At 41.1% G+C, this 25,685-nt stretch overlaps 1 protein-coding gene across 2 annotated transcripts in view; it reads right to left on the reverse strand.

Moving 5' to 3' along the window:
- Window positions 1-787: 787 nt before the first annotated feature.
- Window positions 788-25,685, reverse strand: part of plod2 (procollagen-lysine, 2-oxoglutarate 5-dioxygenase 2) — a 30,853-nt gene continuing 5,955 nt past the window's right edge. The window contains exons 2-20 of one of the 2 annotated variants that reach the window (XM_044025707.1): window positions 20,063-20,154; window positions 18,669-18,805; window positions 15,778-15,941; window positions 13,780-13,892; window positions 13,617-13,680; window positions 13,175-13,272; window positions 11,955-12,056; window positions 10,136-10,261; window positions 9,908-10,029; window positions 9,049-9,153; window positions 8,119-8,244; window positions 6,803-6,944; window positions 5,959-6,021; window positions 4,730-4,843; window positions 4,472-4,537; window positions 4,164-4,268; window positions 2,882-3,028; window positions 1,941-2,066; window positions 788-1,779 (exon numbers count right to left, since the gene is read on the reverse strand). In XM_044025707.1, coding sequence (XP_043881642.1) covers window positions 1,624-1,779; window positions 1,941-2,066; window positions 2,882-3,028; window positions 4,164-4,268; window positions 4,472-4,537; window positions 4,730-4,843; window positions 5,959-6,021; window positions 6,803-6,944; window positions 8,119-8,244; window positions 9,049-9,153; window positions 9,908-10,029; window positions 10,136-10,261; window positions 11,955-12,056; window positions 13,175-13,272; window positions 13,617-13,680; window positions 13,780-13,892; window positions 15,778-15,941; window positions 18,669-18,805; window positions 20,063-20,154 — 2,168 coding nt within the window. In that variant the 3' untranslated portion in view covers window positions 788-1,623. The remainder of the gene's footprint in view (window positions 1,780-1,940; window positions 2,067-2,881; window positions 3,029-4,163; window positions 4,269-4,471; window positions 4,538-4,729; window positions 4,844-5,958; window positions 6,022-6,802; window positions 6,945-8,118; window positions 8,245-9,048; window positions 9,154-9,907; window positions 10,030-10,135; window positions 10,262-11,954; window positions 12,057-13,174; window positions 13,273-13,616; window positions 13,681-13,779; window positions 13,893-15,777; window positions 15,942-18,668; window positions 18,806-20,062; window positions 20,155-25,685) is intronic. The other variant, XM_044025715.1, reaches the window with a different exon arrangement.

The raw sequence follows: 25,685 nt of genomic DNA on the forward strand, positions 1-25,685 counted from the left end.
TTCATGGGGCTGAGACACAGAGCAGACCAGGGGGAAACGGTGGCCACAAAGGGCTCTTTCAGCAGCACGCAGCCTTTCCCCCATGTTGGCCTAAATCTCCTCCATCTCGCTCTCCTTCTCCTCGCCGCCTCACAGCAGCTTCTCAGACATGTCGACTTCACAGGGAGCAGAGACGTGTGCTGAGTCAGGTCTGCCCAGGCACTAAGAACTAATGAGATCTGATATGAAAGCAAGTTGTTTCATGATGTTCTGATCTGATGTCAATATTCTGTGTGGTTTCACAGTTGTCTGTTCTAGGAATCAGACTTGAACAGATTTCATCAGATTGCTCAATTCAACGAGGAAATACAAGTTGTTTTTTTCTGTAGGTTCCACCTTCCACCAATTCTGTCATCAGTCTTACAGCCCTGAGCCATTCAGGGTTGTATGTACATATTTACACATGGGCCCTTATGTAAACTACACTACATATGTGCTGATGTACATCATCACACCACGCCCAAGGGAATGCAGGCTCGACTGAACCTGATGATTGTTTCTACATGTGACATGTTTATGGTAGAGCAACTTGACGGACTCGGAAGATGAAGAGACATCAGTGATAACACAATGAAGACTTCCCTCCAGACGTTACTTTGCTTCTGCAACAATTTGAGCAGAAGGTTGTTTAAGTTGTTGGGAGTATGAATAATGAGGGTTTGTAAATGCAGAAATCCATCACAGACAATAAAGAAGGAAATATTATTGTTATTTTTTTATAAAGACTTTATTTCTATTTAGACAATAAGTTAAAACAAAAACCGTTTTCTGAGTCCCAAAATCCATTCACACACACGTCTCTGGGAAATAAAATATCGCAGGGAAAATGTCAGAAAAACTAATGAATGTTGTCAATCTCTAAAAAGGACAGAAAGAAACCTTTCAAGTAAAACAGAATATTGAACTTCTTTCAAGCAGAATCCATATTGAGTTCCGCTGCTTTTGTTATTTATTTATTTTTTCCTTCTGTGCAAAATTACAAAAATATACTTCTTTTTCACTGGGCACAAATCAAACTTGGAAGTAAAATCACACATGCATATGTTTTTAGGTGACAACAAAATCACCTCAACTTACACCCCAACGATTGATAACTTAAAGTGTAAATGCAGAAACATGACGATGATAAGCACCAGTAGTAATTGTTGACACAATGTCATGTGTTTTTTTTGTTTTGTTTTTTTTTACAGTATAAATGCATTTTTTGCTACGGCTTTACCTGAAACAGAAATAGCTTTCTGATTGCACAGCTAATTGCAAGGAGAGGCACCAGTGTGTGTTTGTGCGTAAAGGTCATGATACAGTTCCTGTAAGTTCTACTACGGTCACGGTTTTCAATCGAAATCGAAATATCTGAAAGTGAAGTACTTTACCTTGCTAGCATTTTAGTCATTTGTGTATTTTAGTGTGTGAAAAGTTTTTACTCTACACTCTGTTTGACAGAGATCTTTTTCAATGCAATACTCCTTTAAGAAAGAATTGCATCAGGCAAAACAACTGGGGCACAAAAACAAGAAACAAGAAACACACACAAAAAAAAGCAAAGCAAAGTCAAAAGACTCATTTACAGTATCATCGGAGGGTTCAAGGGTCGATGAAGGACACGGCGATGTAGCGGGTGCCGTTGGTGGTGGGCAGGCCTTCGTGGAGATGAGTCAGCCGCCCCGGATGCATGAAGCTCCAGCCTTTCCTTGGCGACTCTATGGAGCAGTTATACCTGTGGAAGCGGCAGCCCCCGCCCTGTAGAGGAGAGGAGAGGAGAAAACAACATACATCAAACGGCCGTCGCAGACAGGACGATAATTGTAGAATAAATCACTTAGTCGAAGGAATGTTGCAATTAAATCAAACTTAATGACATCCAAAAGAACTCATCTAGTGTTTTTTTTTATTTGTTTTACCTGGAAATCTGAGTCTTTATTATTGAGGGCGATGTTGATGGTGAAAGTCGAGGAGTCGTGGTGGGGCCTCAAGTATGACTGCCTCCCAGGCGTGTATTTTACGACAAAGTTCATCACAGCGTAACCCTGCAATGAGCATACAAGAACACATCAATGTTAGGAGACAGTGACACTTCGTTTCAGCAAGGAATGTCAGATGTACGTGTAAAAACCCATCCCGTGAAAGTGGTTTCAGCTTTTGGGCATAATATATGAGCGGAGGGTCACTGTTTCATGAGGTCACACTAGGGCTGCACGATGTATCGTTTGAGCATCGTCACCGGGATGTGCGCATGTACGATGGTTTTTTTTGTGTCAACTTTTGTTTTGCTTCAGAAAAGCATCTCTGAACCATTTAGCGACTTTACAGACCCCTTTTTTCCTTCAAATAACCGACTTTCTCTCATAAACCTAAATAGACAGTCAATTTCGCAGTGTTAAATATGCAGTGTCAAAGTTCAATGACCCTTTCAGAGTTATTACAACATCAGATGCTCCCTAGGAAAGAGTTAATTTAACATCAATTCTGATAAAGACCAAATACATTCGGACAGTGTGTTGATTTAACACTGCAAAATTGACTGGTACTTTCTGAGAAGGAAATGCACAATTCTGCCGCACAAGTGAGATCCATCTAACTGGCGGTGAAGCTTGTGTGACCGCGGCACACATGCAGTCACAGACGAGCTGTGGATGTTCAGTGCAGTCGACAATGCGTGGAACAATCACTGATCTGTTTTGTTTACTTAAGTAAATAGGTTTAGTTTTCTCCTCTCTTTATGTCACGATTCGACACAGTCTTGTTCGTTCACGGATGAGCTCCATCTGGTGAGAATACTTTTTTGAATTTTTGAATATCGCAAAGTGTCCGTTTCTTTTCCACCACCGTAGGTCACACAAACCTTGGTGTAGTAGCCAGAGAAAACCTTCAGCGTGACAGGTGATATGAACTCCCGGATGAAGTGTAGCCACTCTTTATCGAACCCGATTTGCTTCATGTGGATGTCATCTGTCGGTACGGTCTCGTAGCCGCCGGCAATCCGTCGGTCCTGTGGGAAAAGAAAAGAGGAGAAAATGTATTTTTACACTACAATGACTCACCAACCCTCTTTGTGTGTGACCTCACTTTTGAAAGTGCGTGTCCATGTGTGCGTGTGTTTTGTCTCCTGAACCTCAGGCTGTATTTGTTGCCTGACCACATCAGACTTAATGACCCAAGCTCAGCAGAGTTACTCAGAGTACACGGTTAATCTCCTGGGCAAACTTTTAGGCACATTAATTACCAATTTCAAACTACATAAAAACAGGCCACATGACTTAAACGCCATAAACACAACATCATAATGTTTTATTTCGTTATATTTAAATGGCGGACCTGGAGATGACGCTCGTAAAAATTAAGCGTGTGTACAAGTGCTGCTATTATCGGCCGCGTGCGTCGGTGTGTGAGCGATGCCGCTCGTCCTAATAAACGCATGAAAATAAAAATCTAATCTCGACAACAGGCCATTTGCTGCTCACTGGGTCTGACTCTGACGAGGTTATTTGGAGATAACGGCTCACAACAACAACAACAAACAAAGAAATGGCTGTTACAATAAGGTTTACAAGACAACATAAAAAAGGGTAACAAATCAACCACAGTTAACCTCTAAAATGTTCGTCTGAATATGTCGGCGATCAACTTGTGCATTAATTCTAAGATAATTCTTAAGTTTATGTGAATTCTTTTAATGGTAAATGTTACTTTTCTAGTCTTGATGACCACTTTTTGTCATTCACTCAGCACTTCTTCTGTCTCACACTCATTCACGTGCCACAGGAATCAGGACACATCAGTGTGTAGACGAGGGCTGAGCGATATGAGAAAGAAGCTTATTACGATATACTTTTTTTTTTACATCATTTGATATCGATATTATTTACACGATTTTGAACATGTAAATAGAAATATGACTTAAATATTCTATTAGCAATTTTTCATAATCGTCATTCATTTCATAATCAGAATATGTCTATTTTAGTGTCCATGTAAACTTATTAACATGATAAATAATTACATGATAAATAAACAAAACAGTTGACTGATCAAGAATATTTTTGCAGCTATATTATTATTTAAAGATTCCTATCAGGTGTTGACCTCAGCTCTGTGCGTAGTGAATCCTAGTTCATGGCACTGACCTCATGTCTGCCTCCAGACCATGAACCGTAGTGCTCCATCTCCTCCACTATTTCGTCACAGGCCGTCTCTGAGAACACTGGGAACCAGAAAACATCTGGACAGGGCTGCAGGTCACACACACACATACACACATAAAGAAAGACAAACTGAGAATAGACTTCGACACCTTCGTCTGGAGCTGCACCGTCTAATGCGATACCCAGATACTGTATGCTATAAACAGATGTTACGGTTTCGGTGCAACACTATGTCATTCTCTTTCTATCTTTGTCGACTCTATCGCTTAAACATGTGCATGGATACAAACCTCCTCCAGGTAGTTTTCTGTAAAAATTCGACTGTAGTTTTCGTTGATGTATTTCTCCTTCCAGTCCTGTACAAAGAAAGAATTTCAGATTAGTGACCTTTTTTTTTAGGGACTGTTTTCTGACACTGCATACTTCAAAGAGCTAATCCCCTATCCTACGGCGCATGTCCCAGCGTGCCAAGTACAGTAAATCACCCAACCTTATCAGTTAAGTTTTGTCACTCTGATGAAGTATGAAGAGAGGTCATGCTGACTCACCACAGGGTTTTCATATATCTGCCACAAGTCGTTGTTGTAATGGGAAGTGTTATAGTTGGCCGTGGAAATGAGTCTCCCAAAGTCATGGCGGTTTGTTATGTACATGAAGAGTCCCTGCGGCAAGCGGGGAAACATCAAGTCAGTTTCGCAAAAATCTCACAGGTAGCACTTCTAACAGATCTGTATTGTGAAAACCATAATACATGCAGGTCTACAATACATAAATCCACTTTAGGTTGCAATTTTGGTACATGTTCAAGACTTGAAAATTCTATAAAGGTTAGCACTGGCGTAGAACTGTAAAACAAAAAGAGTTACTTGTGGCAAACTACTAAAAGGCTTCATTTGCACAAAAAAAAGAACTCAAATCAACTCTGATTTAAGAGTGTGTTCACACACTGCAATCAATGGATAACTTGGAAGAGATCCAAAAAAAGAAACAGGTGCCAAATAAATAATCGAGGATTATTTATGGGTGGGTGGGTGGAGGGAGGGGGGGGGCTGCAGGGACATCAGTGGGTTCAGGAACAGGACAGGAAAGGGGCGGGGCAGTAAGGTAAGGTGAGAGGATTGGGAGAACAGGAATAGATGGGGTGCTGGGCAGTTTGGAACAAAGCAGGATCCAGGAATGATACTCTATAGTGAAGCATAAGGGAGGGCACAGTGTAGGGGAGAATTTGGACTCAGTATCAGCCTAGGCTTCATAAAATGACACAAAGTTGCTTGTTTAGGAATGGTTTAACAACCATCGTGCAGAGTTTACAAATTGTTTGTGAAAGCAATGATTTAGTCCAGATAATTGAACACATCTTTTGGAGCCTAGTCTGAAATCGGTCAGTATTTAGAGGTTGCAAGTGGTTACAAGTGTTTGCTGTGAGGCTTGGCTGTTCTCTGTAAAGCATCAGGACAGCAGGGGACTTGCATGTACGGTACGGACTGACTATCCCGTCTTCTTCCTCCTCCTCCTTGGAAACGATTACAAAAACGAGACGGAAAACGTCTTTCTCTTTCTGGCTTTGCAGTTTCTGCTTTTAATCTCTTTGCAATCTCTGGATTTAGCAGCAGGGATGGCAACTCAATAATCCCAAAAAAAAATTTAATAAAAAAAAAAAACCTAAAAAATTTAGAGTCTGCAAATGAATATGAGCCAACGCTAAAAGTGGCTTGTCAGTGCTAACCCATTGGAAACGGACGTTTCACAAAGCAGAATGATTAAAACAAATGGAAACCTTTGGGGGCCTGAGCATATGGAATGATTCCGGAGAAGGGGAGTCTTTTTCTCTGTGACTGGTCTAAAATAAAGGAGAAGCATCATGTAAATACGATAACATAAATCAGTGTTTTCAGTAGTAAGACACAGTATTTGTCACATACATGGCATCTTAGGAGGAGCCGGCATGAAAAAAGGAGCAAGATTCCCTCTGAAGCTGATGTTTTTTGTGGGTTAAACATGGGGTCAGTGCATGCTGGGGGAAAAAAGTGTCAAACAATCTTAAGAGTTTGGATAGGGCAATGTAGTTGTACAGAGCTGGGTGCAGGCGTTATGTCAGTGACATTAAAGGGTTAGCATGTGTTTCAGGTTTAAAATGGGACAGAAAAAACAGAAATAACAGCGTTTGTCAGCACACCAGCCAGGCATCGCAACTGGTTGCACTGTCCGTGGTCTATTGAAATAGACGGCAATAGAAAGTGATGGATGACTGAATACAAGTGGAGCAAAGAACCTTCACACGCCATAAAGCAACCATTAACAGGAAAAGATCATGCCTTGATGACTCGATGACAGACAGAGACATTTCAGTTCACTTATACTTGCCCAGTTTTCCCTCTTTGGTTTCCGTGAGCTGTTGACTTTTGTCAGGGTTAACATTCATTGCATTTTCAATTTCATACTAGGACTGACATGCTAAATCTTTACTCTACGTAAAGAGCTTAATATTCTGTCCTGATACTGACATGTTTGCTTATGCATGATGTTAATATTTCGAAGGAAAACACGACTCAAATACACCAAATTCACATTAATAATACTGAGACATGAATCCCTAAAGATGGGGGGCTGGGCCTTCTTACCAGTTCTCTAGCATTTCTACAGAAACCCATATCTGGGTCCAGTTTCTCCAGAACAAAGACGTTCCTCTCTTTCATTTCGTTCCTCAAGACGCTGCCCTTGACAAGGTAAACATGTGCCATGAAAGGAATGTTCCACACGCCCCTAGAAACAACAAGACAAAGTGAGAAAGGGGTGCTCATTTTGCAGTAGCAATGCCGGGGGAGATTTGACATTGTGATACTTCCATGACTACAGTCGTCTCGCCGGACTTGATAAGAAAGTAGGCTGAGCCTTTTTATTCAGAGTTCCGTTTGCCACGTTTCCTGATCTGACTTGCATTTTCACTGCAGGGTGTGTGGGCCGAATGGCAATAGCTTCTTCAGCTATGGAAAAAGTGTGCTGTCATACCAGTGCTGTCATACCAGTGCACCAATTTACCCAATAAAAAAAATCCCACTTTCTCACCCAACAACCCATGTGGGATGTGGCCACAGTAAAATGTCTAAGTAAAAAAACTAAAATGCCCTTCCTGACGCAAACCTCTCATTTATGTGGCCTTGGGAACGGCACTTGGATGTGGCCCGCTTTGTGGCTGGGGTCATTTTAGAGTGTCCAATTGACAATGAGCCTTGGGGGATTGAGGCCCTTGACCTAGCGGGGATTCGAAACAAGCAACCCACCGGTTAAAAGCCCAATTCCCAAAACTGGGACACCACAAATTGGATACCAATCTCAAGGTTTCACAGTGGAGATGCAAATAATGAACCCTACTGTACTGCTTGGTGATAATGGGACTTTGGAGAAATGTATATTGTAAACTAAAGTAGCATTTCATTGTGTGAAAAGACATGATTTATGTTTCTCTATGAAATAAGGAAGGATGAACATTTCTGTTATTCCTGCTAACCATCCCTGCTGGAGAAGCTGGTGCTGCGACAAGAAACTGATTCCTCACTGCTTTGCTCCCTTCATGGCCTCGGGTGATTAAACCTGGGTTTCCACTGTGGTCAGTTAATGCTTATTCCTTTGCACAATCTGGGCGCTATTTCAGCTTATTTAAAACACATACAGAGTCATTCCGAGCAGAAATGAATCTACAGGCTTGCTTTTTTTCCCCCTGTATTTTTCATGGCTTTGATGCTCAGCGCTGACACCGCGCGGATCCGAGTGTAGCTCAATGACTCTGCATATGTGCATTTCGGGATGAAGCTCCATTTGAAGGCATCTTGTTAGTAATAGCTTAGAAATGGGATTGAGCACAATATTGAGGGATGTAAACAACACCCGTGTGTGAACCACAAAAATGCACAGCCATGGCTGTATGTGCCCGACTTACATGCGTTTCCTCTGCACAATGTCGACAAAATCTTCAGAGCGAGCATAATAACCATCCAGACTCAAGGCTCCCCAGAAGTTGGACCACAGCTTGCCGTGACGAGTGACAAGAGGACCAATTATTTTTCTGTAAGGAAGCAGGAGACAAAGCAGAGAGATGGTAATTCTGTCAAAGTAGATAAAACTCAGTGACATCTCGCAGACGGCCGACCATCTAATGCACTGGATGCCTGTGTGGTAAAGCCATATACAGTATGCTGCACCCGGGAGATCAGATTCTGACTGGATTCAGATCGGTATATTGAAATCAGACCTGTATATCGTGCTGGAATGGGTCGTTTCCCTTTAGTCTCAAAACCCCAAACCACAATTAAGAATTTTTTTTTTATGATATAAAAAGCTGGGCAAGGTTGAAAGATGGGGCCTTTGGTTGGTGTATGGATGCGTTACGGTAAACAGTGTGGTAAACTGTCTTGGTTGAGAGACATTGGCATTTTCCTTCCATAGCCTTTGTGCCAGTGAAGAATTCTCATGCTGTCTTTAAATATCCCAGAAATATCCCTTTTGCATGTGTCCAACAGGTCACAATATAATACCACAGTTACAATGACATCTAGTTTGTGGGAAGTGCTGCTTTTTTTTTTCTCAGAATCACAAGCTGCAGAAGGAGGGGGAAAAAGTTAGCATATTTGTTTTTTGGATATTGAAAAGTGGCTTTTCGGGGGTTAGTGCAATGGACTCGTTCACTGTTTCCATGTGGCAGGGCAAAAACAGGAAGCCAGAGTGGCTTATTTTTAAACTTTCATCCACTCCACTGTAATGTCCCTGTGGTTGTACCAGTTGAGGCATGGTTCAATGATCACAACAGCTACCTAGGAGGTCTGTTGAACAGGTTCCAGTGTTGCTGCCGTTCCCGTTGCTGTGTGATTACCTGTTTTGCTCGATGAGGAGCTTCAGAGTCTGTCTGTTGGTGAGCATAACGTCAGCGTCTATGCTGAAGTAGTAGTCGCATGTGCTCTCCTTTCGGCATTCGTCCCTAATGAAATGGAAACACAGACGTTGGCAGGGAAAGTAGTCATTGTTAAATCCGTAGCTGATTACAGTCAGAGAAATCCTTGGAAGCAATCGCCGCCAAAAGCTGAAATTTATCAGCTCCTAAGTATAAGATGTCAATTTTAATTGTAGACTCTGACTCGCTCTGACTATCTTTAAGTCTCGGGTGAATAATGTAATTCGAAGAAGATTAGAGACTTCTCATAAACCTTAGACTTGTTCATTACAGGGACGTCCTGCGACCAACGTTTTCAGGCTTACTGTGTGTTTGATAGGCTTCCTCTGATGAAGCCTCACAGATTGAAATATCACCGTGACAACAGACTCTTATTTAACACCCAACAATGACTCAACGCTCCGTCTTGGCATAAACGGCACCTGTGGCGCTGCCACGCAGTGAATCTAATCACATCCACTCAAAAAAGAGTGTTAATAAAAGTCAGAAAAGTTATATGCTGACCTGACACCATTCATCATACTACAGTAGATATACAATGCATAAAACATTACATTTGGGATTAATACCCAGGAAACCACGGCCAGATCAATGACATTAACATTGTAAAGTGATGAATGTGTCTTTCTGTTAACCTCCTCCTTTAACAGAAATCGGGCAAATTTTTTCCTTGAGGCCAAGATTAATCTGTGCCACCGGTGCCATAAACTGGTCTCATCAATTTTGTTCTTCAAACCACAGGTACAGAAAGAGGACAGATTTAGAGAAGAGGCGGACATACATGGCCATGTTCCTGGCCTCTCCTTGGCTCAGATTCTCTTCTGGTCCCACAACCTTGAAAGTGTTGAACACATTCCTGTTCGCTTCCCAGAATTTCTGGATGTGCTTCTCGTGGTAAACCTCCTGTGATGGGAGCCAGTGTTAATGGATTAGGGCCCAAATACGAGGAGTCATGTTTGATAGATATGTAAAGAAAGAAAAAAAAACGAGCACAGCTGTGAGGACTCACATTGTTGTGCACAAAAACTTTCAGTTTATCCTTGGGATAATCCAGTGTCAGCAGCCGCTGGAAGAATTCGGGAAGAAACGGAGTAGGCTGCTCAATGAACACTCCAACCAGCACATATGGATACTCCTGTTTAGATTGGAGAGAAGACAAATTATTACTCTTTCAAACAACACGTCTAGGTAAAAGAACACTGTTTACCGTAGGTCATGAAAGATTTTAACATTTCACTTTAATATAAACAAAGATGGTGTCAAGTAGGGTGTCCATGGCAGCACTTTCTTTGCTTTATTGTCACTTTATATTACCTTTAGTCTGCTTTACAGGAAAAGCAACTCAGACTGCCACGTATATGTCTTTTATAGAGGACTGCCCATGTCCATAATTATTGCTCAGCCAGTTCGGACTAAGATGACATACAGAAAAATGATGCAAGCGACACAGAGGACAGATTCAGAGGGAACATTTTCCCATGACACTCGGGTCCAGCCCACACGGTGGTTCAGTCTGGACTCCCGATCCTCTTGACCAGTTCACAGCAAAAGGTTTGGCCCGGGGATCAAAAGAGAGCAGAACCATCTAATTTGCAAGTTCCACAAAGGCAGGCACATGAAGGGAAACTTGTGAATCCGGCCAAATTGAGTTTAAATTGTTACAGAAAGACAGTGACCAGACAGTAGAGGAATGGGAATGGCAGAAGGGACGATGAAAAAGCTTTTCGTTCATTGAAACATACACCACAGTTGGTAGCAACTTTCTGGCAGAGTGTTGATTCTGGTGGTGTCGCATGGTGTCTTTGTAAAGGATTAAACCCAGTCTTAAAACCAAAGTGCAGAGAGAAGAGAATGGCATTTACCCCCACATGAAAGAGCAGCATGAGCAGTGTTTCCACATGACCTGGCCTTCCGCAAGTCTCTGTCCCAAACCGGAGCCGCATGGTGAAATGACATGCCTGCTAGCTTGCCTATTATTGAGAAGCAGTGCTTTTTTGTATTTATTATGGAAGGTCGCTGAGAGCAACCTTCATAGACGCCTCATGTTGCCGGGTTTGTATTGAAACGTCTCCAGTTAAACTGCTGAAGCACATTTATTTATAAAGTCGAGGGGGAATTAAGTAAATCCTAGAAGATTGTTTCAGTAGGAGAGGAGAACAATTTATGGTATTAATAATGTGCTTTTTATGAGTGAGAAAACATGAAAACGTGCTATTTAACTGCAAGGACACATTTTTGATGCACTGGAACAGGAGTATTTTTAACGCAAATGATAACAGAATGGAGTTTATACATTTGAGGGACAGTCTTGAGAGATGCAACCACACAGCTAAAGACATCTCCTTGTGCCTGACATGCCTTCTGTCTATATGTCGCCGGTCTTGGCTGAGCTCTCCAACAAATTTTTAGCGTAACCACTATAACTTACTATTATGGACAAAACCAATACTGAGAAGCCCACTAAAGGCAAGCCTGGTCGACAGTGACACCCCTTTAAGTGGGCCCTTGTAAAAACCCCAGAAGCCATATCCTGCACCACAGCAGCGCAGTGCTTCCTTTTCCCCCCAAGTAGTTTCCCTGGCACTTATGCTCCTTTTAAAAAGGTCGAAAAGGACCAATGGGTACATAACTTGTTATTGCTGGAAGGGGGAGTGTGGAGGGCACCAAAAATCTTGCCTATCTGTTGAAACGGGCCCCTGTGTTGACTGTCTAGACAGTCACACCAGGCTATATTTCATCCTTTTCTAAACGGAAAGCAGGCTAAAGACAAACTTTCCACCAAAGAGGACAGGAAATGCAAGGGAAATGGCATCACTGGAAGAACTTACTTTTAACTCAGACAAGTCCACAACATCGTCATCACAGTGGCTGCACCCGTGGTCATAGTTCCATGTATTGGGTACATAGTTTCCCAAGTAGTTCAAGTACATCTGTGAAGGAACACATTCAGTGCAGGTGAACAACAGGTTAAGAAAACACTCCAGAGGCGCATTTCCATGTTGTGTTTGGAATATCTTTCCTTGGAATGGTACGTAATATGGATACTAAGATTTATTATGGGAATGTTGAATGACTAGGCACCAAGTCAGACTAAAGGAAAAATCATTTTCTTTGTTTTCATGTACACACAATCCCGAGTCAAATGTCCTCACTGCAACCTTTGATAAAAATGGTAGTTTAGAAACAAGTTTAACCGTCAACAGGATCAAGGCTCTGTTGTTGTTTTTTAAACTGGGTGCACTATGTTATGGCAGTAGAACACTAGACAGAGAATTATTATATTGTTGTTCTCTTCATAAATTTCATCATATAGCAATCACAATCATGGCTGCTCTGTATTTAGCCTGCATGAATGTTGTAAATTCACTGTCAACATGTAATTTCCATCACTCTGTGATTTTATGAATCTCTTTGCAGATTATTAAAAGACAGATCATTAACTTGATTGAACCCGGCGTGCAGACTGGAAAATAATATTAAGCTAATGGTCGTAGATTCATCTGGGCAGCTTCCAGCATTAGAAACCACTGTTAGGAAATTCTGTGATCTACAATTTAAAGCCTTTCCTCCAGATGTTGAGGCCCCTGGGAGAAATGACTCAACTGTTTGGTGGGTTTGGTTCATTACCAAGGAAGACCGGAGTCAGGCAGCTGGTGGTGGAGCAAGATGTGTTAAGAGAAGGAACAGGGCCATAATAAAAAAAGACATCTTGCTTTTTAGCTTTCTATACCCATCGCTCTACATTGAAAAATAATGAGGATAAATTGCACATTATGACCTAATTTTGGCCAGCGCTCCCTTCTCCACTGAATAATGAGGTGGCTTTATGATAAGATTTGGCAAGTATCGGTATTAACTGAATGAATGAGTGATAGTTGAATAAGAATCTATAAGGACTTGGCCAACGAGCCAGAGAATGGAAAGGAGAGTTGAATAACTCAACCCAAAGCTGGTGTTCCTGAACGAAGATGATTAAAATACAAGTATCTATACCGTGCCATAAGTATTACTACATTACATGCGCACAAGACCGCTATTCCTCACTTACTTTGGTGTTTCCGTTGCCATGGACGACCACTGGGAGAGAGTCATATGCTGTGTTTCTGACTCTCACGCGGTCTGTTCCAAACTTGAGAAGCACTTCGTCTGCCAAAAGGAGGAACACCAGACATTTCAGGCCAGGTTATGAAAATCGACTTACCACATGGTCAAGTGCTGCAAAGGTTTATAATTTGCAGGGTTACGTTGCCAGGACTGCAAGTTTTCTGAAAATGGAAGGCAATCTTTCCCAGGAGTGTGGGAGCAAAATGAAGAGCACAGCACAGGTTTAGGTGCACTGCAGCAAAAGTTGTTAATACCCAAGTTTTTTTTCCCACTTCCTAGTGCCAATGTAAACCTGGGGCTTTTAAATGACTGACTTTAGAATGTTTGACATATTTTTCACTTTAGCTGGAAACTAAAATATGGACGTCATTTTTGGGATTTCTCACCAACTGCCCCATTCAGGTTCTGGAAAATCTGGCACTTGTGGTCCAAAGTCATGTTAAGTGTTTGCTGAAAAACAGAAGAATGGAGACATTTGATACACAGTTGCTTATGCTATAGAACAGTGTTGTTTTGTAGGGAGTGTTTGAATTGCCACAATATACTCACTCTCTGTAAGGGATCCAAATATATTTTAGTGTAGAAGAGCTGGTCGTCGTCATTGTCGTGGAGGTTCCACTGTGAAACTACTCTGCTTACGTACGGGGCATAGCCGATTATACCTGCAAGTAATTGACAGTTTGTTAAAGTAAACAAAGTATAGGCCCAGAGATGTTTACAAGGTCATATACAACTGGCAGTCTCTTGTTGACAATTATACAGTTTTCTGTGGGCTTCATGGTCTAAACACTTCTAGTCTGGTTGCCTTACACAAAGTGTGATTTTTGGCCCAAATCCCAAGCACACAAGGGGAGGGCAGGGACTTTCCCCTCCAACAGTTTGTGGACAGTAAAGAGTGTAATAATGGTCAGTTGAAAAAGCTGTAATCTATACATTATAACAGTCTCACTGGCTTTATTTTTTTTTCCCGTGTCCTCGTTTTTTCTCCTCTGGCTCAAGGTCACTGACCACAGACACAGATTGCAGGGTTTGCCTGTGTTGTTGGTGTGTGCCATTTTGTATCCCATCATTTAGGAAAAAGCCTCAGACCCTGTAAACAAGTCGACGGCTAGGCATGATATAATCTGAATGGCAGGAGCGGCCAGGAAGTTGAAAGCCAATCATAATGTTTCATGCGATTCATTCGGTCAGTCGCTTGTCCACAAAATGATGGCTTTTGCGACAGCGACAGGTCCTGGAAAATGTTGGGAAATGTATAGCGTTTTGTCTCAAGCCTTGTGGGAAGAAAGCCACTAACTCTTTAGTGTTAGCCATTATTAGTTTAATCTGCTTAAATACACACTTATGTACTTGAGTGTGCGCGAGTCTTCAGTGTGTCTTCAGATTCTTTGAAACATTGCCCCAATGGTTCCTTAGTCAGTGTCCACATAGGACGACTGAACCTACAATTTTACACAAACTGTAGCACGTTTGGGGGGAGGGGGCCAAGACAAGTCCACACGTCATGTCAATGACAATGAGTGCTAAAAACAGTCTCTGATCAGTCTGAGACAGCTCGGCTCCAGTATGGGAGGTCAGACCAATCTGAGGACCACAAGGAAAGCAGCAATTCGGCGTGCTGCATGTTGGACAGGAAACAGCTGGCCCGTCCATTTGTGAATATACTGGTCCTTTTGTTAAAACATTTGCACATATGCAGTGCTTGTGTGCTTCATAGTGATGATCTTTTGTCTACCACAAAAAGTCCCCCACATCCGCTCTCAAGAAAAACAAACCCAAAAGCAGAAAATCTTTTCAAAACTAATTCCTAGAGTAGGATTCAAAATCCCCCCCTCGTTTCTAAATCTGTTAATGATGAGGCATCTGTAAGAGCTCAAAGTGACACATCATCTCACCAGAACATCCAGAATTCCGGCTTACAAAAATGTCTCCCCATTAAAAGTTTTTCCTCCCCACTATCATTGAGCACCTGCTCATGGGGAACTGAAAAAGCACTTTGCCTGCTTTATATGAAATCTCCCTTAATATAATTGATCATAAAAGCATTGCTAGGATTTGACAGAATATATATATAGATAAAATTCAAGTTGACCTGAGTAAAATTATGTCTGGAATCTAATAAATAAAAGAAGTATCGAGGACAACAAGGGTAATTTTTCCAATAAAGCTTCATATTCCCATGAATGGCCTTCTGTTGCATCATGTCTTGAACAGGAAATACCTCAGAGAGGCAGGTTACAGGGAAAATGTACTTCTATTTTACAGCAAGAGATAAAACTAGTGGTTTCATATTGAAACATTAACATCCGTCTTTCACAGTATCCTGCTACTAAATCAGCAACACTGAGTGTAAACTTGGTGGTTATTCCACGCCTGTATTCATAAACTAAAACCCTGCAAGTCTTTAAAATGTGTTTACTCAAACATTTACCTATCTAAATTTACCAGAAATGTCATCTTTGCATAATCCACACAAAGTATTAACACAACCTCAACTGGTCAAAATACTACAGACTGTCTATCATATTTAACATTTTTGGAACCCACCCCCAGAGTTGAGGTAGCGCTTGCCACTGCGGACGGATGGGTACTTGTCAGCTAGTCGTGTATCTGGCCATATGATTCCCTCTGCGGCGAAGAGCACTTTGTGATTGGCCTGTTGGAACTTCCTGAGAATCTCCTCTGGTCCCCCAGCAAAGATAAGATCATAGCTGAAAGGGAGGAGCAAAGACAAACCATTAACATTTTTATTTAATCTACCTGTTCTTATCTCCTGGACACATTTAAATGTAAACAGTGGACATTCTTCATGAGTGAGTGTTAGTTAAGGGCAGCATTCCTGGATTGGTATTTTCAAATGGCTCCCACTCTGCAGGAAGTTACCACAAAGGCACACACTATGTTAATGAAGCATGGCCTATACAGTTCTGTGACAGATTGGTGGAAAAAGTGAATGACCATTTTGGGGGGGTGGGGGGTCTTGTAGTGACTTGTTTAAAAATGTGCAGTCATTCAAAGGGCACATATTTTTAAATGTAGAAAACTACAAGTTTCTCTTAGGCAGTGATTCCCAAACTGGAAAATCCCTTAAAGACAGACAGAATTTCTTTTTTCAAGTATGCAGCAGAGGTCAAATGTCTGAGGTACAGTCCTGTCTACTATAAAACCGTCTTCTACAAGTGCTTTTGATTCTGTATTTTCATCTACTTGAGTGCAACTTGAGTTTCCCCTTTCCCGTTTTTACAACATTTTACATTTTTACAATCCTCAAAAAAAATGTTTATAAGTAGAACTTCATGGAGCTCAAATGCTCACCAAGACCCAAGAGTCCTCTTATGGTCTAGCCATTCATTGAAGCCAACTCCTGGAACTGACCTCTTATCTGAATCGGCACCAAAGTTTTCCTTGGCCCGTGACCCGTCCCTCCACAAACTTTTGTGAAGAACCGTTTCACAAAACAATGGGTGAAAACAAAACCAGATCTTAACAACGCAACAGCTTTGATACCTCCTCCCTCTTTCCTTATTGATTGTCTCCAACTATTACTTGCGTTTGAAATCCCCTGCCGGTTGGCTGAGCAGCGTTTTGAGATGATTTACAACATATGCAGTTGGTCTGTGAGTTTCTTTGCCCGCAGAACCCGGAGCAATAAAAGCTCGAAAAAGTGACACTGTTTAGAACAAAACTGCCCTCTCAACATTAAATCTGATTTGGCTGTTCATCTGGACATACAGTACATACCCTACAGTGTGTCACTCGTCCACCATCTACACCACCTGAGTGAGACATGTCACGAGAGGGATGGAAGATGGAAGTTTAATGTACACACTGCTGTTGCCACATGTGGCTGACACATGTTCATGCGAGTTGCCGATGCCACTTGTTCCCTCATCAATCTCTGTTATTGCTCCAGTAAAAAAAAAGAAAAAAAAAGGACCAACACCACACGACAGAACATTCATCACAGTGTAAAAAAAAAAGAGTTAATTATAAGAAAAACTTGCCCTGGAACAAATTGGCTTGTTCTTTTTTCTCGTATTTGCTGTAATGAGTATGTACTCTTTTTTTTTTAAATCCCCTTTCAACTTAGAAGTGTGGTCTTTTGTAACGAGAGCATTTGTAAACACGACCACATGAATTACATGACGGAACATGTCACAGTGTCCATTTTGTTTGCTGCATAAATATATACAATTGTTACTTTAAACCAAGCGTGATCCATAGATGCAATATACCTTTATCCGTTTATCGCGACAAAAGTAAATGCACCATTAAAATTCATTTTCCACATGCGCTTTTTAACGTGATGTTTTCAATGAGGCTTTAATGTCAGCACTGTGTTGGTTGGTGAACTTTGGGGAGTTCTGGGAGAGGCAAACTGCCATTTACTGCACATTATAAGGTGTAATATATGCAGTCATATGCAGTTTTAGTGCAATGCTGAACTGAATTAAAATGCTATTCAAAAGAGGTGGTTATTAACTTTTGGTTCCCAGAACCAATTTAATTAAGACTCCACTTACACTCCAATCAATAGCTCAGAGTACAAGTCAGCTTAGTGTTTACTGAATGTCCTTCTGCAAATGCCTGCTTTTATTTGGGTCTTCTTTGGGCCTTTTTTGTAAATGGTGATACATACTTAGCCATCATCCCACCCACATAATAGCAAATTCATCTCAAGTACTACCAGCAGTGAAAGGAGACAACAACAAGCTCAGAGGCTCAGTGACACATTTCTGTTTAATCTAAATTTGAGAACGTGGAGAGAATGTCTGTCAAATTGTGACTGAATGAGAAGCTGATCACTTTTAAAATACCATTTAACAGCTTGTTATCTGTGAAGTGTACCGTACAATCAAACTAAAAGAAATCCAATCCAACTACCTGTTTCAGGGGTGTGATTACTTTGCACAGCATTTACAGGTAACCTCACGTGACATAGTACAGTAAGTATCATTGTCTTTCTGTTCCATTTGAAGAAAATATGGCCTGCAATCCTGTTATTATTCTAAACCGCTCACATTAACCTCAGTAAAAGTTCCCATTAGCCTTGACAGCTTATAATTCAAGCTCCCCGCATGTGAAACTTTGCTGATGCTCTATAATAATACCTTTGCTAGAGTGAGTGAGTGGAGGTAGTATCACTTTATAAGCAATTGTTACAGGCTGTGGTTGTTCAAAACTAGTGTCATTTTAAATGCATAAATCTACATGCTAGTAGATGTTTTTTTTTCTTATGGATATTTCAAATCAGTGCTAAATTAGATAAAACCACAGTCGGCAAACTGAACAGGGGTTAATTTAGCCTTTCAGATTTACTTTTATGTCATGCTCAAGAAAAGTTCTCACTCAACAAGTGCTGTCTGAATTTTGGGTTACTAAGAAAATCAAACTGAAATACAGACAGAATTGATGTGAGGAAAAATGACAACACGTACCTATCCACGGTCAGGACAACAAGATCCTCCTGATCAGCCAGAGCCTCCATGGCTTCCTTTAGTAGTCTGACTTTTTGCCCTCCACCGATAGACCGACCTACGTCACCACCCTTCCATGCTTCTCCCATTCCCAACACCTGAAACATAAAAGAACGGTGGACAGGTTCCTCAGTCCAGCATGAATTGGCATGGCACCATAAGTCTCCTAAAAAAGACAGTCTTGCTTTGTTCCCCACTTCTTAGTCTTGATTATTCTTTATTCTTCAAAACCACTTAGGGACTCGGAATCATTCAGTTTTTTATCTTCTACAAACTTTTCTAAATTCTGACAGAGTAAGATTGGTCGGTCCATTACCGTCTTCATTCAAAGAAATGCTGCTCATAAAAAAATGGGTCAGTTATGTTATCCTGTTATATAAAAAAACAGTTTCAGTTATGATATACAGCCTAATAGCCCATCAGAGTATCTGAAGTAATTCACGAATCATTCAGCACAGGGCACTGTGAGAACTTTATAGTTCTGACATGTCGCTAAATACACCAGACTCACCCAGACTAAATATTGACATTTTAGAAATTTCCTCATTAAATGTTGGAGATTAACCCAATGATTTTAGGGTAGAAAAATTTTTTAGGTTACAAGATAGGAGCTCTAACTTGTTGAAACTTTTCATAAAACTGAAGAGAAATGCTATAAAGCGCACAATGAAACAGTGATATGTTGTTTTTCTGTGAAAACAGAGGACAGGTGAAAGCTAAACTGTCCTCCTGAGTGGCCAGTCACACCAAAGCAGTTAGCTCCACCTGCAGTGTGACCTCTTTAATGGTATATTGTGTCACACACGATTCATTTGAGTATGATTTTTAGAAAAAAGTGACAGACCTCGTTAGCAGTCTTTTCACATTTGTTCACTCATGCTCGGAGTTTAAGTTAGCCTCATACTGCTTATCCACATGGGTCAACTCGCCTGCAGTATCACGGGAACACCTGAGTTGCAGGCAGCTTATTTGTTTACTAATGAGGTGTTGTGGGGCTTGTGAGCGCCTGCAGAAGTTGGAAAGTAGACTGGTGCAGAAAGACCAAAGGGTAGTAAGGAAATGTGAGCAGGGCATGAACTTGGAGGCTCCATGGCACACAAAAAAACCAATGTTTTTTATGGCTGTTTTTTTAACCACAGAGGGGAAATTCTGCTCCCACATTCAGGAGTGTCACTGTGAAGTTTCTTTGTGCAGCTCACTTGGACTTCACTGTTTACTCTAACGGGCCTAATCAATCTCATGAAGTATGTTTAAAAAAATGGTGCTGTGTGTGAGAGGGAGTGCTGTGGTGTTTGCTGGGACAAAACTGCCCGTTTGTGAGCATCACTTTAGAACAGGAGCAGAAAATCTCTTACCTTCACAGTGTAGTTGAAATAGTTTGCAGTCTGCATAAAGCGGAGGAAGCCATCTGTTTCCTGTGTTGCAACGGTTAAGACTAGCAATTTATCTGAAACAGAAATAAGAGAACGATTACCACAAGTGATTATAGGGATTTGGGAATACCTTCTCGGAGCAGATGTTCTCTTTTAGCATTTAGCGTGTATGTAAATTGTTCTACATTATTTACATTTCCTCCTCTGTGGACCATGGTCCATGTAAACCTCAGACCTATGTCAACACATTGGTAACTGTATGGTTTAGCGTTCTAAGGAACATCCTCTGTAGTTTTAATTGGATTCAAAAACAGAAGCGTATTTTTAAACACAGAGTCAATAACTTTTATCTCTCTGGGTCAAATGAGCTCCCACAAGTCTCCGGGAGACTTCCCAGTGGTCACGAGTGCTGAAGTCTGAGGTTTCAGGAAGGGTTAGACCAATACAAATTAGCGCTAAAGCGTTGTGTGAGGCAGAGTACACCCACGAAGCTCATTTTCACTTGCTCTGTTGGGTTTTTATAAAAGCCTTTGATCGGAAAGGTCGGCAATCTGTTGTTGTTTGCCAAGGAAGGAAGTAGCTTCAAGATCTGCTTCATAAAACTCAATTACTGAGTGAGAGAGAGGGTGGAGTTGCTAATTCAGCCTTAACTACAAACAAAGAATTCTGGGCCAGTATTAAGACAGGCCAACAAAAAAAGTTACTTTAATATGGTTTTATGGTCACACTTGAGCGCTAAAATCCGGCTTTTCATGTGTGGAAGGCCAATCTACTTTCTGTTTAATATGCAGCACTAAATCCTTGTTAAATTATTTACTGTGCTGCACTGGCAAGTAGGATTTGAAATTTTAGAAAATACACATAAGAGCCATATCAAAAATGCTATTTCAATGTCCAGTCTGCCCCACAACACAACTGAAGAGCTGATGTAACAAGTCTGGAATAAAAAAAAAAGAAGGAGAGATTATCAGGTATTTATCATTTCCTTTTTTGACTATTTTAATTAGTCTGCAGTGTATTGCTTAATTATTTGTCTTGGTGATGTGAACAACAAATGGATAGTTTAAATATAGTTAAAAAGTTATGGTTTAAAGCCTCTTTCACACACAAATTATACAATTAGAGGCAATACCTTTGTTTTTTTTAAATCTATTCCTTGGTCCCTCTATGATCCAACTTATGACATAAAAAAATATTGAGAACTGTCCCAAGTTCTTAAAAGTTTGCCACAAACACTTGGCTAATTGCACCGGTAAATGAATGCGCATCGTAGCATTGCAACAGAAGTAACACTGATATTTGCACACTGAGAAGAAATGTTCAAAGTGTTCACCCAGGTCTTGTGTTCCCACTATTGCTGATTGAGGAGCGCTGAGATGAAGTCAATAATAATTTGACCTGGAAGTGCATGCTGATTTCCACTGGTCAAAAAACAGTTTAAATTTGTGTTTAAACAGATCTATTTTTTTTTTTTTACCAGTGGGAATGAATTGAAATTTTATATATATAAGCAAAATATTCAACCTCCCACGTATTCATTCACACTTAAGTACATTACAAGCAGACACTGTGCGTGCAGTACTTCTTTTCCAATAATGTGACTGAGCCATTCTGTCATCCCAGTCTAGTCTGTGGCCCCTGTCACCGCTCTAATAACCATTCCAGCACTCAACATCTAATACAGACGTTGTGTTACAGGTTGGAAATAGATCGTCTGCCTCCAACCTGACAGCATCCGATGACACATAGCGAGAGAGACTGGGCTGATTTAGCACAATGTGAGCTTCAAAATGAGGCGCAGATGGAAGAGATGCCTCTTCTGTGCCACAGGTGTGTCCCTGTTCTTGTACTTGGCTGCAAGGCAGGAGATGATGGAGTATATTGCTGGGAGGGAATGGTGTCCTCTACATCTGGTAAATAGGTTTTTCCATGCAGATTATTGTAATAGTTACAGGAGAGCTTTACATGTATCACCTCCCCTAAAATCATTAGTAGAATTCTCTACAACTTATCACAGACTGACTGGCCCAAAAAGTCATTAATGACTCAAAGCCCACATAAGACAATTACAAAACTTTAAAAAGAGTTTATCTTAATTATTTAAGATAAATGTGTTCATGTTTATTGTCAGTAGGCTTGACTATTGTAAGTGTGTCTCTACAGGTCTCATTAAAAACTCAGCTGCTGCTCATCCAGAATGATGCACTTAGTAACAACCAAGGTAGTGGATTAATTTCAGGGTGTGTCTCAAAATCCTGAAAAATCCAGACCGCTCAAGTCACCTGGGACACGTTAGCTCATCGCCCAGAATCAAATATCTCTTCCCAAAAGCCAGAAAACATGCATGCTTGAAGACCAGTTATTCTGGCAAAAGGATTCACTATGAATCAGACAGGATTTATTCACTTTTGTTTGTTTGTGTATGCGTGTGTGTGTGTGAATCTGGTAATCTAGGTATCTAGGTCAGTACCGGTGGTGCTTGAAGGCCGAATCCTTCAAGCACCACAAGAAGTGTGGAGTTTCCTCCCACAGACTAAAGACAAATGATTGTAAAGTGCTAATGTTTGTTTGGGCCTGTTGTTTACTGCAATCCTGTCCATGGTTGACCCTGTGTTTCACAGAGTGTCAAATTTGACTGGATCCAGCTGCCTGTGACGCTCAAAGGACAAGATGTATAGCTAATGGCTAATGGAAAGATTGTGATTTCTTGGCAGAATATGGCAAAAAATCTGTATATAATGCTGTTATGACATTCAGTATTATGTTTGGATATCTCTGCAATGATGTCAGCAGACCTAAAAACTAGATTCATCACCAACATCTGCATTTTTATTATGCAGAAGGAAAAGCTGCAAGATGGGATTCCGGCTCCGTCGCAGTTCATTGTAATAAACCCGTGCTTAGGCCTTTGATATAGTGCATGAATTAAAACGTAATCACTGATCTCCCATCTGACTCTGACTTGACCTGATACACCCATGGATTTCCCTCCTCTTCTAAACACGTAGGCCACATGAGTATATTCCAGCAAGCAAGCGTCCCATTTATTAATAATAATAATAATTATAATAATAATAATAATAATAATAATACATAGTACAGCCTGGGGTTGCAAACGTCCTGAGATTGACACTTTTATTCCCTACTTTATAACTCTTACATATATATAATCACTCCATCAAATCTCTCTTTCCTTCTTCGATTCCCGGTGGTAAGAAAATCTTTAGATATCACAGTGGCAGTGAACAATTGAACGCCGGGAAAACTTGGCTGGATATCGTGACGCTGTCACTAATTAAAGTGCAAAGTGTGATGAGGTGAAAAATTCAAATCAGTCCATTCCCTGCCAAGCTGAGGCAATTTTTCTGTGTCTCTATCCATCATTTTCCTTTCTTTTTTTATGTTGCATTAAACCGGGGGTTGTCAATACGTCGCCTTTGCTTCACTTTTGATTGGGCTTTTCATCATTTACTGTATATTCTCTGATAATCAGTTTGGCACACTGGAGTGACAGGAATCGCTGAATTGCACATCCACAACAATGGATGACTGACTACAAGTGTCTGACCTTGTGCTGAGGTGCCAATTTTTACTACAAAGAAAAGTTTGATTTAAGCCACCTAAGATATAAGTTGAGAAAGCATTCATTCAACTTCAGGTCAGGTCACCAGTCCATCCCAGGGCCACGTAGAGACAAACAACCATCCATTCTCACCCCTATGGTCAATTTAGAGTGTCCAATTTGCCCCAAATCTCCAGAGAAAACCCATTTACACACAGGAAGAACCTGCTGGTTGTGTCTTGAAAAGCTGACCTTGGTATCACAAGTTTCCTTTTCATGCAACAGTTAGGACTTTGTATCTGAGCGTGTTCCTGAGAAAAACAATACCAGCTACTTGCTGAGACAAGGATAATAAACATACAAATACCTAATTTGGCTCCACTAAATGAAATCCTGGGCCAACTGCAAAGTCCTTTGTTGTGCTTATTTTTATGTAAACATCAAAATGACTCAAATAATGAAGCATAGCTTCGAAACAGATGGCAACACTCATACGGAGAAGGTTTCAGACAGCTGCACTTTTCGAGGATGAGTGTCTGCTCTGAGTAAATACAGCATGTTCTCTTGTCAGGACTGAATGAAAGATCCACAGGGGGAGAGGAATGCAGCTCATACAGTGCTGCTGTTACTGTTCCCCAAGACGGGGCTTGAGTCGAGTGCCTCACCTCCTCTCTCTCTCTCTCTCTCCCCCTCTCCCTCCCTCTCTGTACCACATGTGGATCAGCCGTCTAGGCAAACTTTCACACTTGAACGAGCAGAGGTTCTGACTGACTGGTCAGGGCCAGGGCTTAAGTAAGCATTTTCTTGTAGAACAGAAAGAGGTATCACAGGAACATTCTCTGGCCTTGAATATACGGTTAACAGGATCTTCCCCCCCCGTTGACGAGACATTCCTCGTCAGCGAACCCAAACTCTTGCTCTATTTTGGTCCTTCAAGTCAATAAACTCACCTCACCTTAAGTCTCACATAAAATAATCTGAAGGGTCTCAGAGCAAGTCCAAGTCGCTGAGTTAACGGCCCACGTTATGGGAGAACGGAAGGCTGTTTTTGGACCCCAGAGTGGGAAAATCTCAAAACTCCCCTGCTACGTTTTTATGTATATACATATACAGTCAACACGCTTCTTTGGGAAGACAATGACGTAGTAATCCCACCTCTCTCTTGCGCTGCTGCTATCTTTGTTGTCATCATCTTCCTCTCCTTGTAGTTGGAGTTTGTTTGCTCTGTTTGTTTTATGATAACTTTCCTTAGACCCCACTTGACATGGTTTATTCTCGCTGTTCGTATTCTTTTATATATTTATTTGAATAATTCTTTACCCCAGGCTCAACTTCCCCTCCCTCTCCATTTTTATGTATATTATATATATACATATATAAATATTTTTTATGTAAAAATACAATGGTGTATTTTTGTCGCAGCGTTACAGCACCACATACAGGCCCGGCATAAGTATTACAGCATTTAGAGTCATTTGGGGTTTCATGTGGTTTCTTGAAACAGTGCCATCTTTACAGAAAAGCTTTTTGTTCTTAAAAGCTTTTCTGGACAGGGGAAAGTTCTGTTTCCGTGTGGATAAGACCTTAATCTAAAAGTAAAGCTTGAAACAATGAAGCCGGAGATGGGGGCGGGGAGACCTACACACGACCGCATCTGACCTAACTCAGACTTTTGTGCAAGGACTGCACACTGTGAGGCTTAATTCAGCTTTTGCTGACTGCAACCCAGTGCTCCATTCTGACATTTGGTTCACGGTAAAATAGGTAAAATTATATCTGAAAATATGGTAGTATATGGTAAAAGCTAGTGGCAAAAGTTTCACAGCCTCCCGAGCTTTTATTTTTCATGGATGGGCCTCGAGTTCAACAGTGATTCACAGAGCCAGACTGTAAAACTGAAACCTCTCATTGTGCTGCTCAATGTAACTTAAACCCTCTCCACTAACTGTCTCTAAAGGGGGGGGATGTTGTGGAAACTCTTTTGAGCCATGTTGCGTAAGGAGACGGAGATTTATGGGAAAGCATAGAAAGATGTGGGCAGGA

Source organism: Solea senegalensis, linkage group LG1 (assembly GCF_019176455.1).
Source record: "Solea senegalensis isolate Sse05_10M linkage group LG1, IFAPA_SoseM_1, whole genome shotgun sequence".
In the NCBI taxonomy this organism is placed as follows: Eukaryota; Metazoa; Chordata; class Actinopteri; order Pleuronectiformes; family Soleidae; genus Solea; species Solea senegalensis.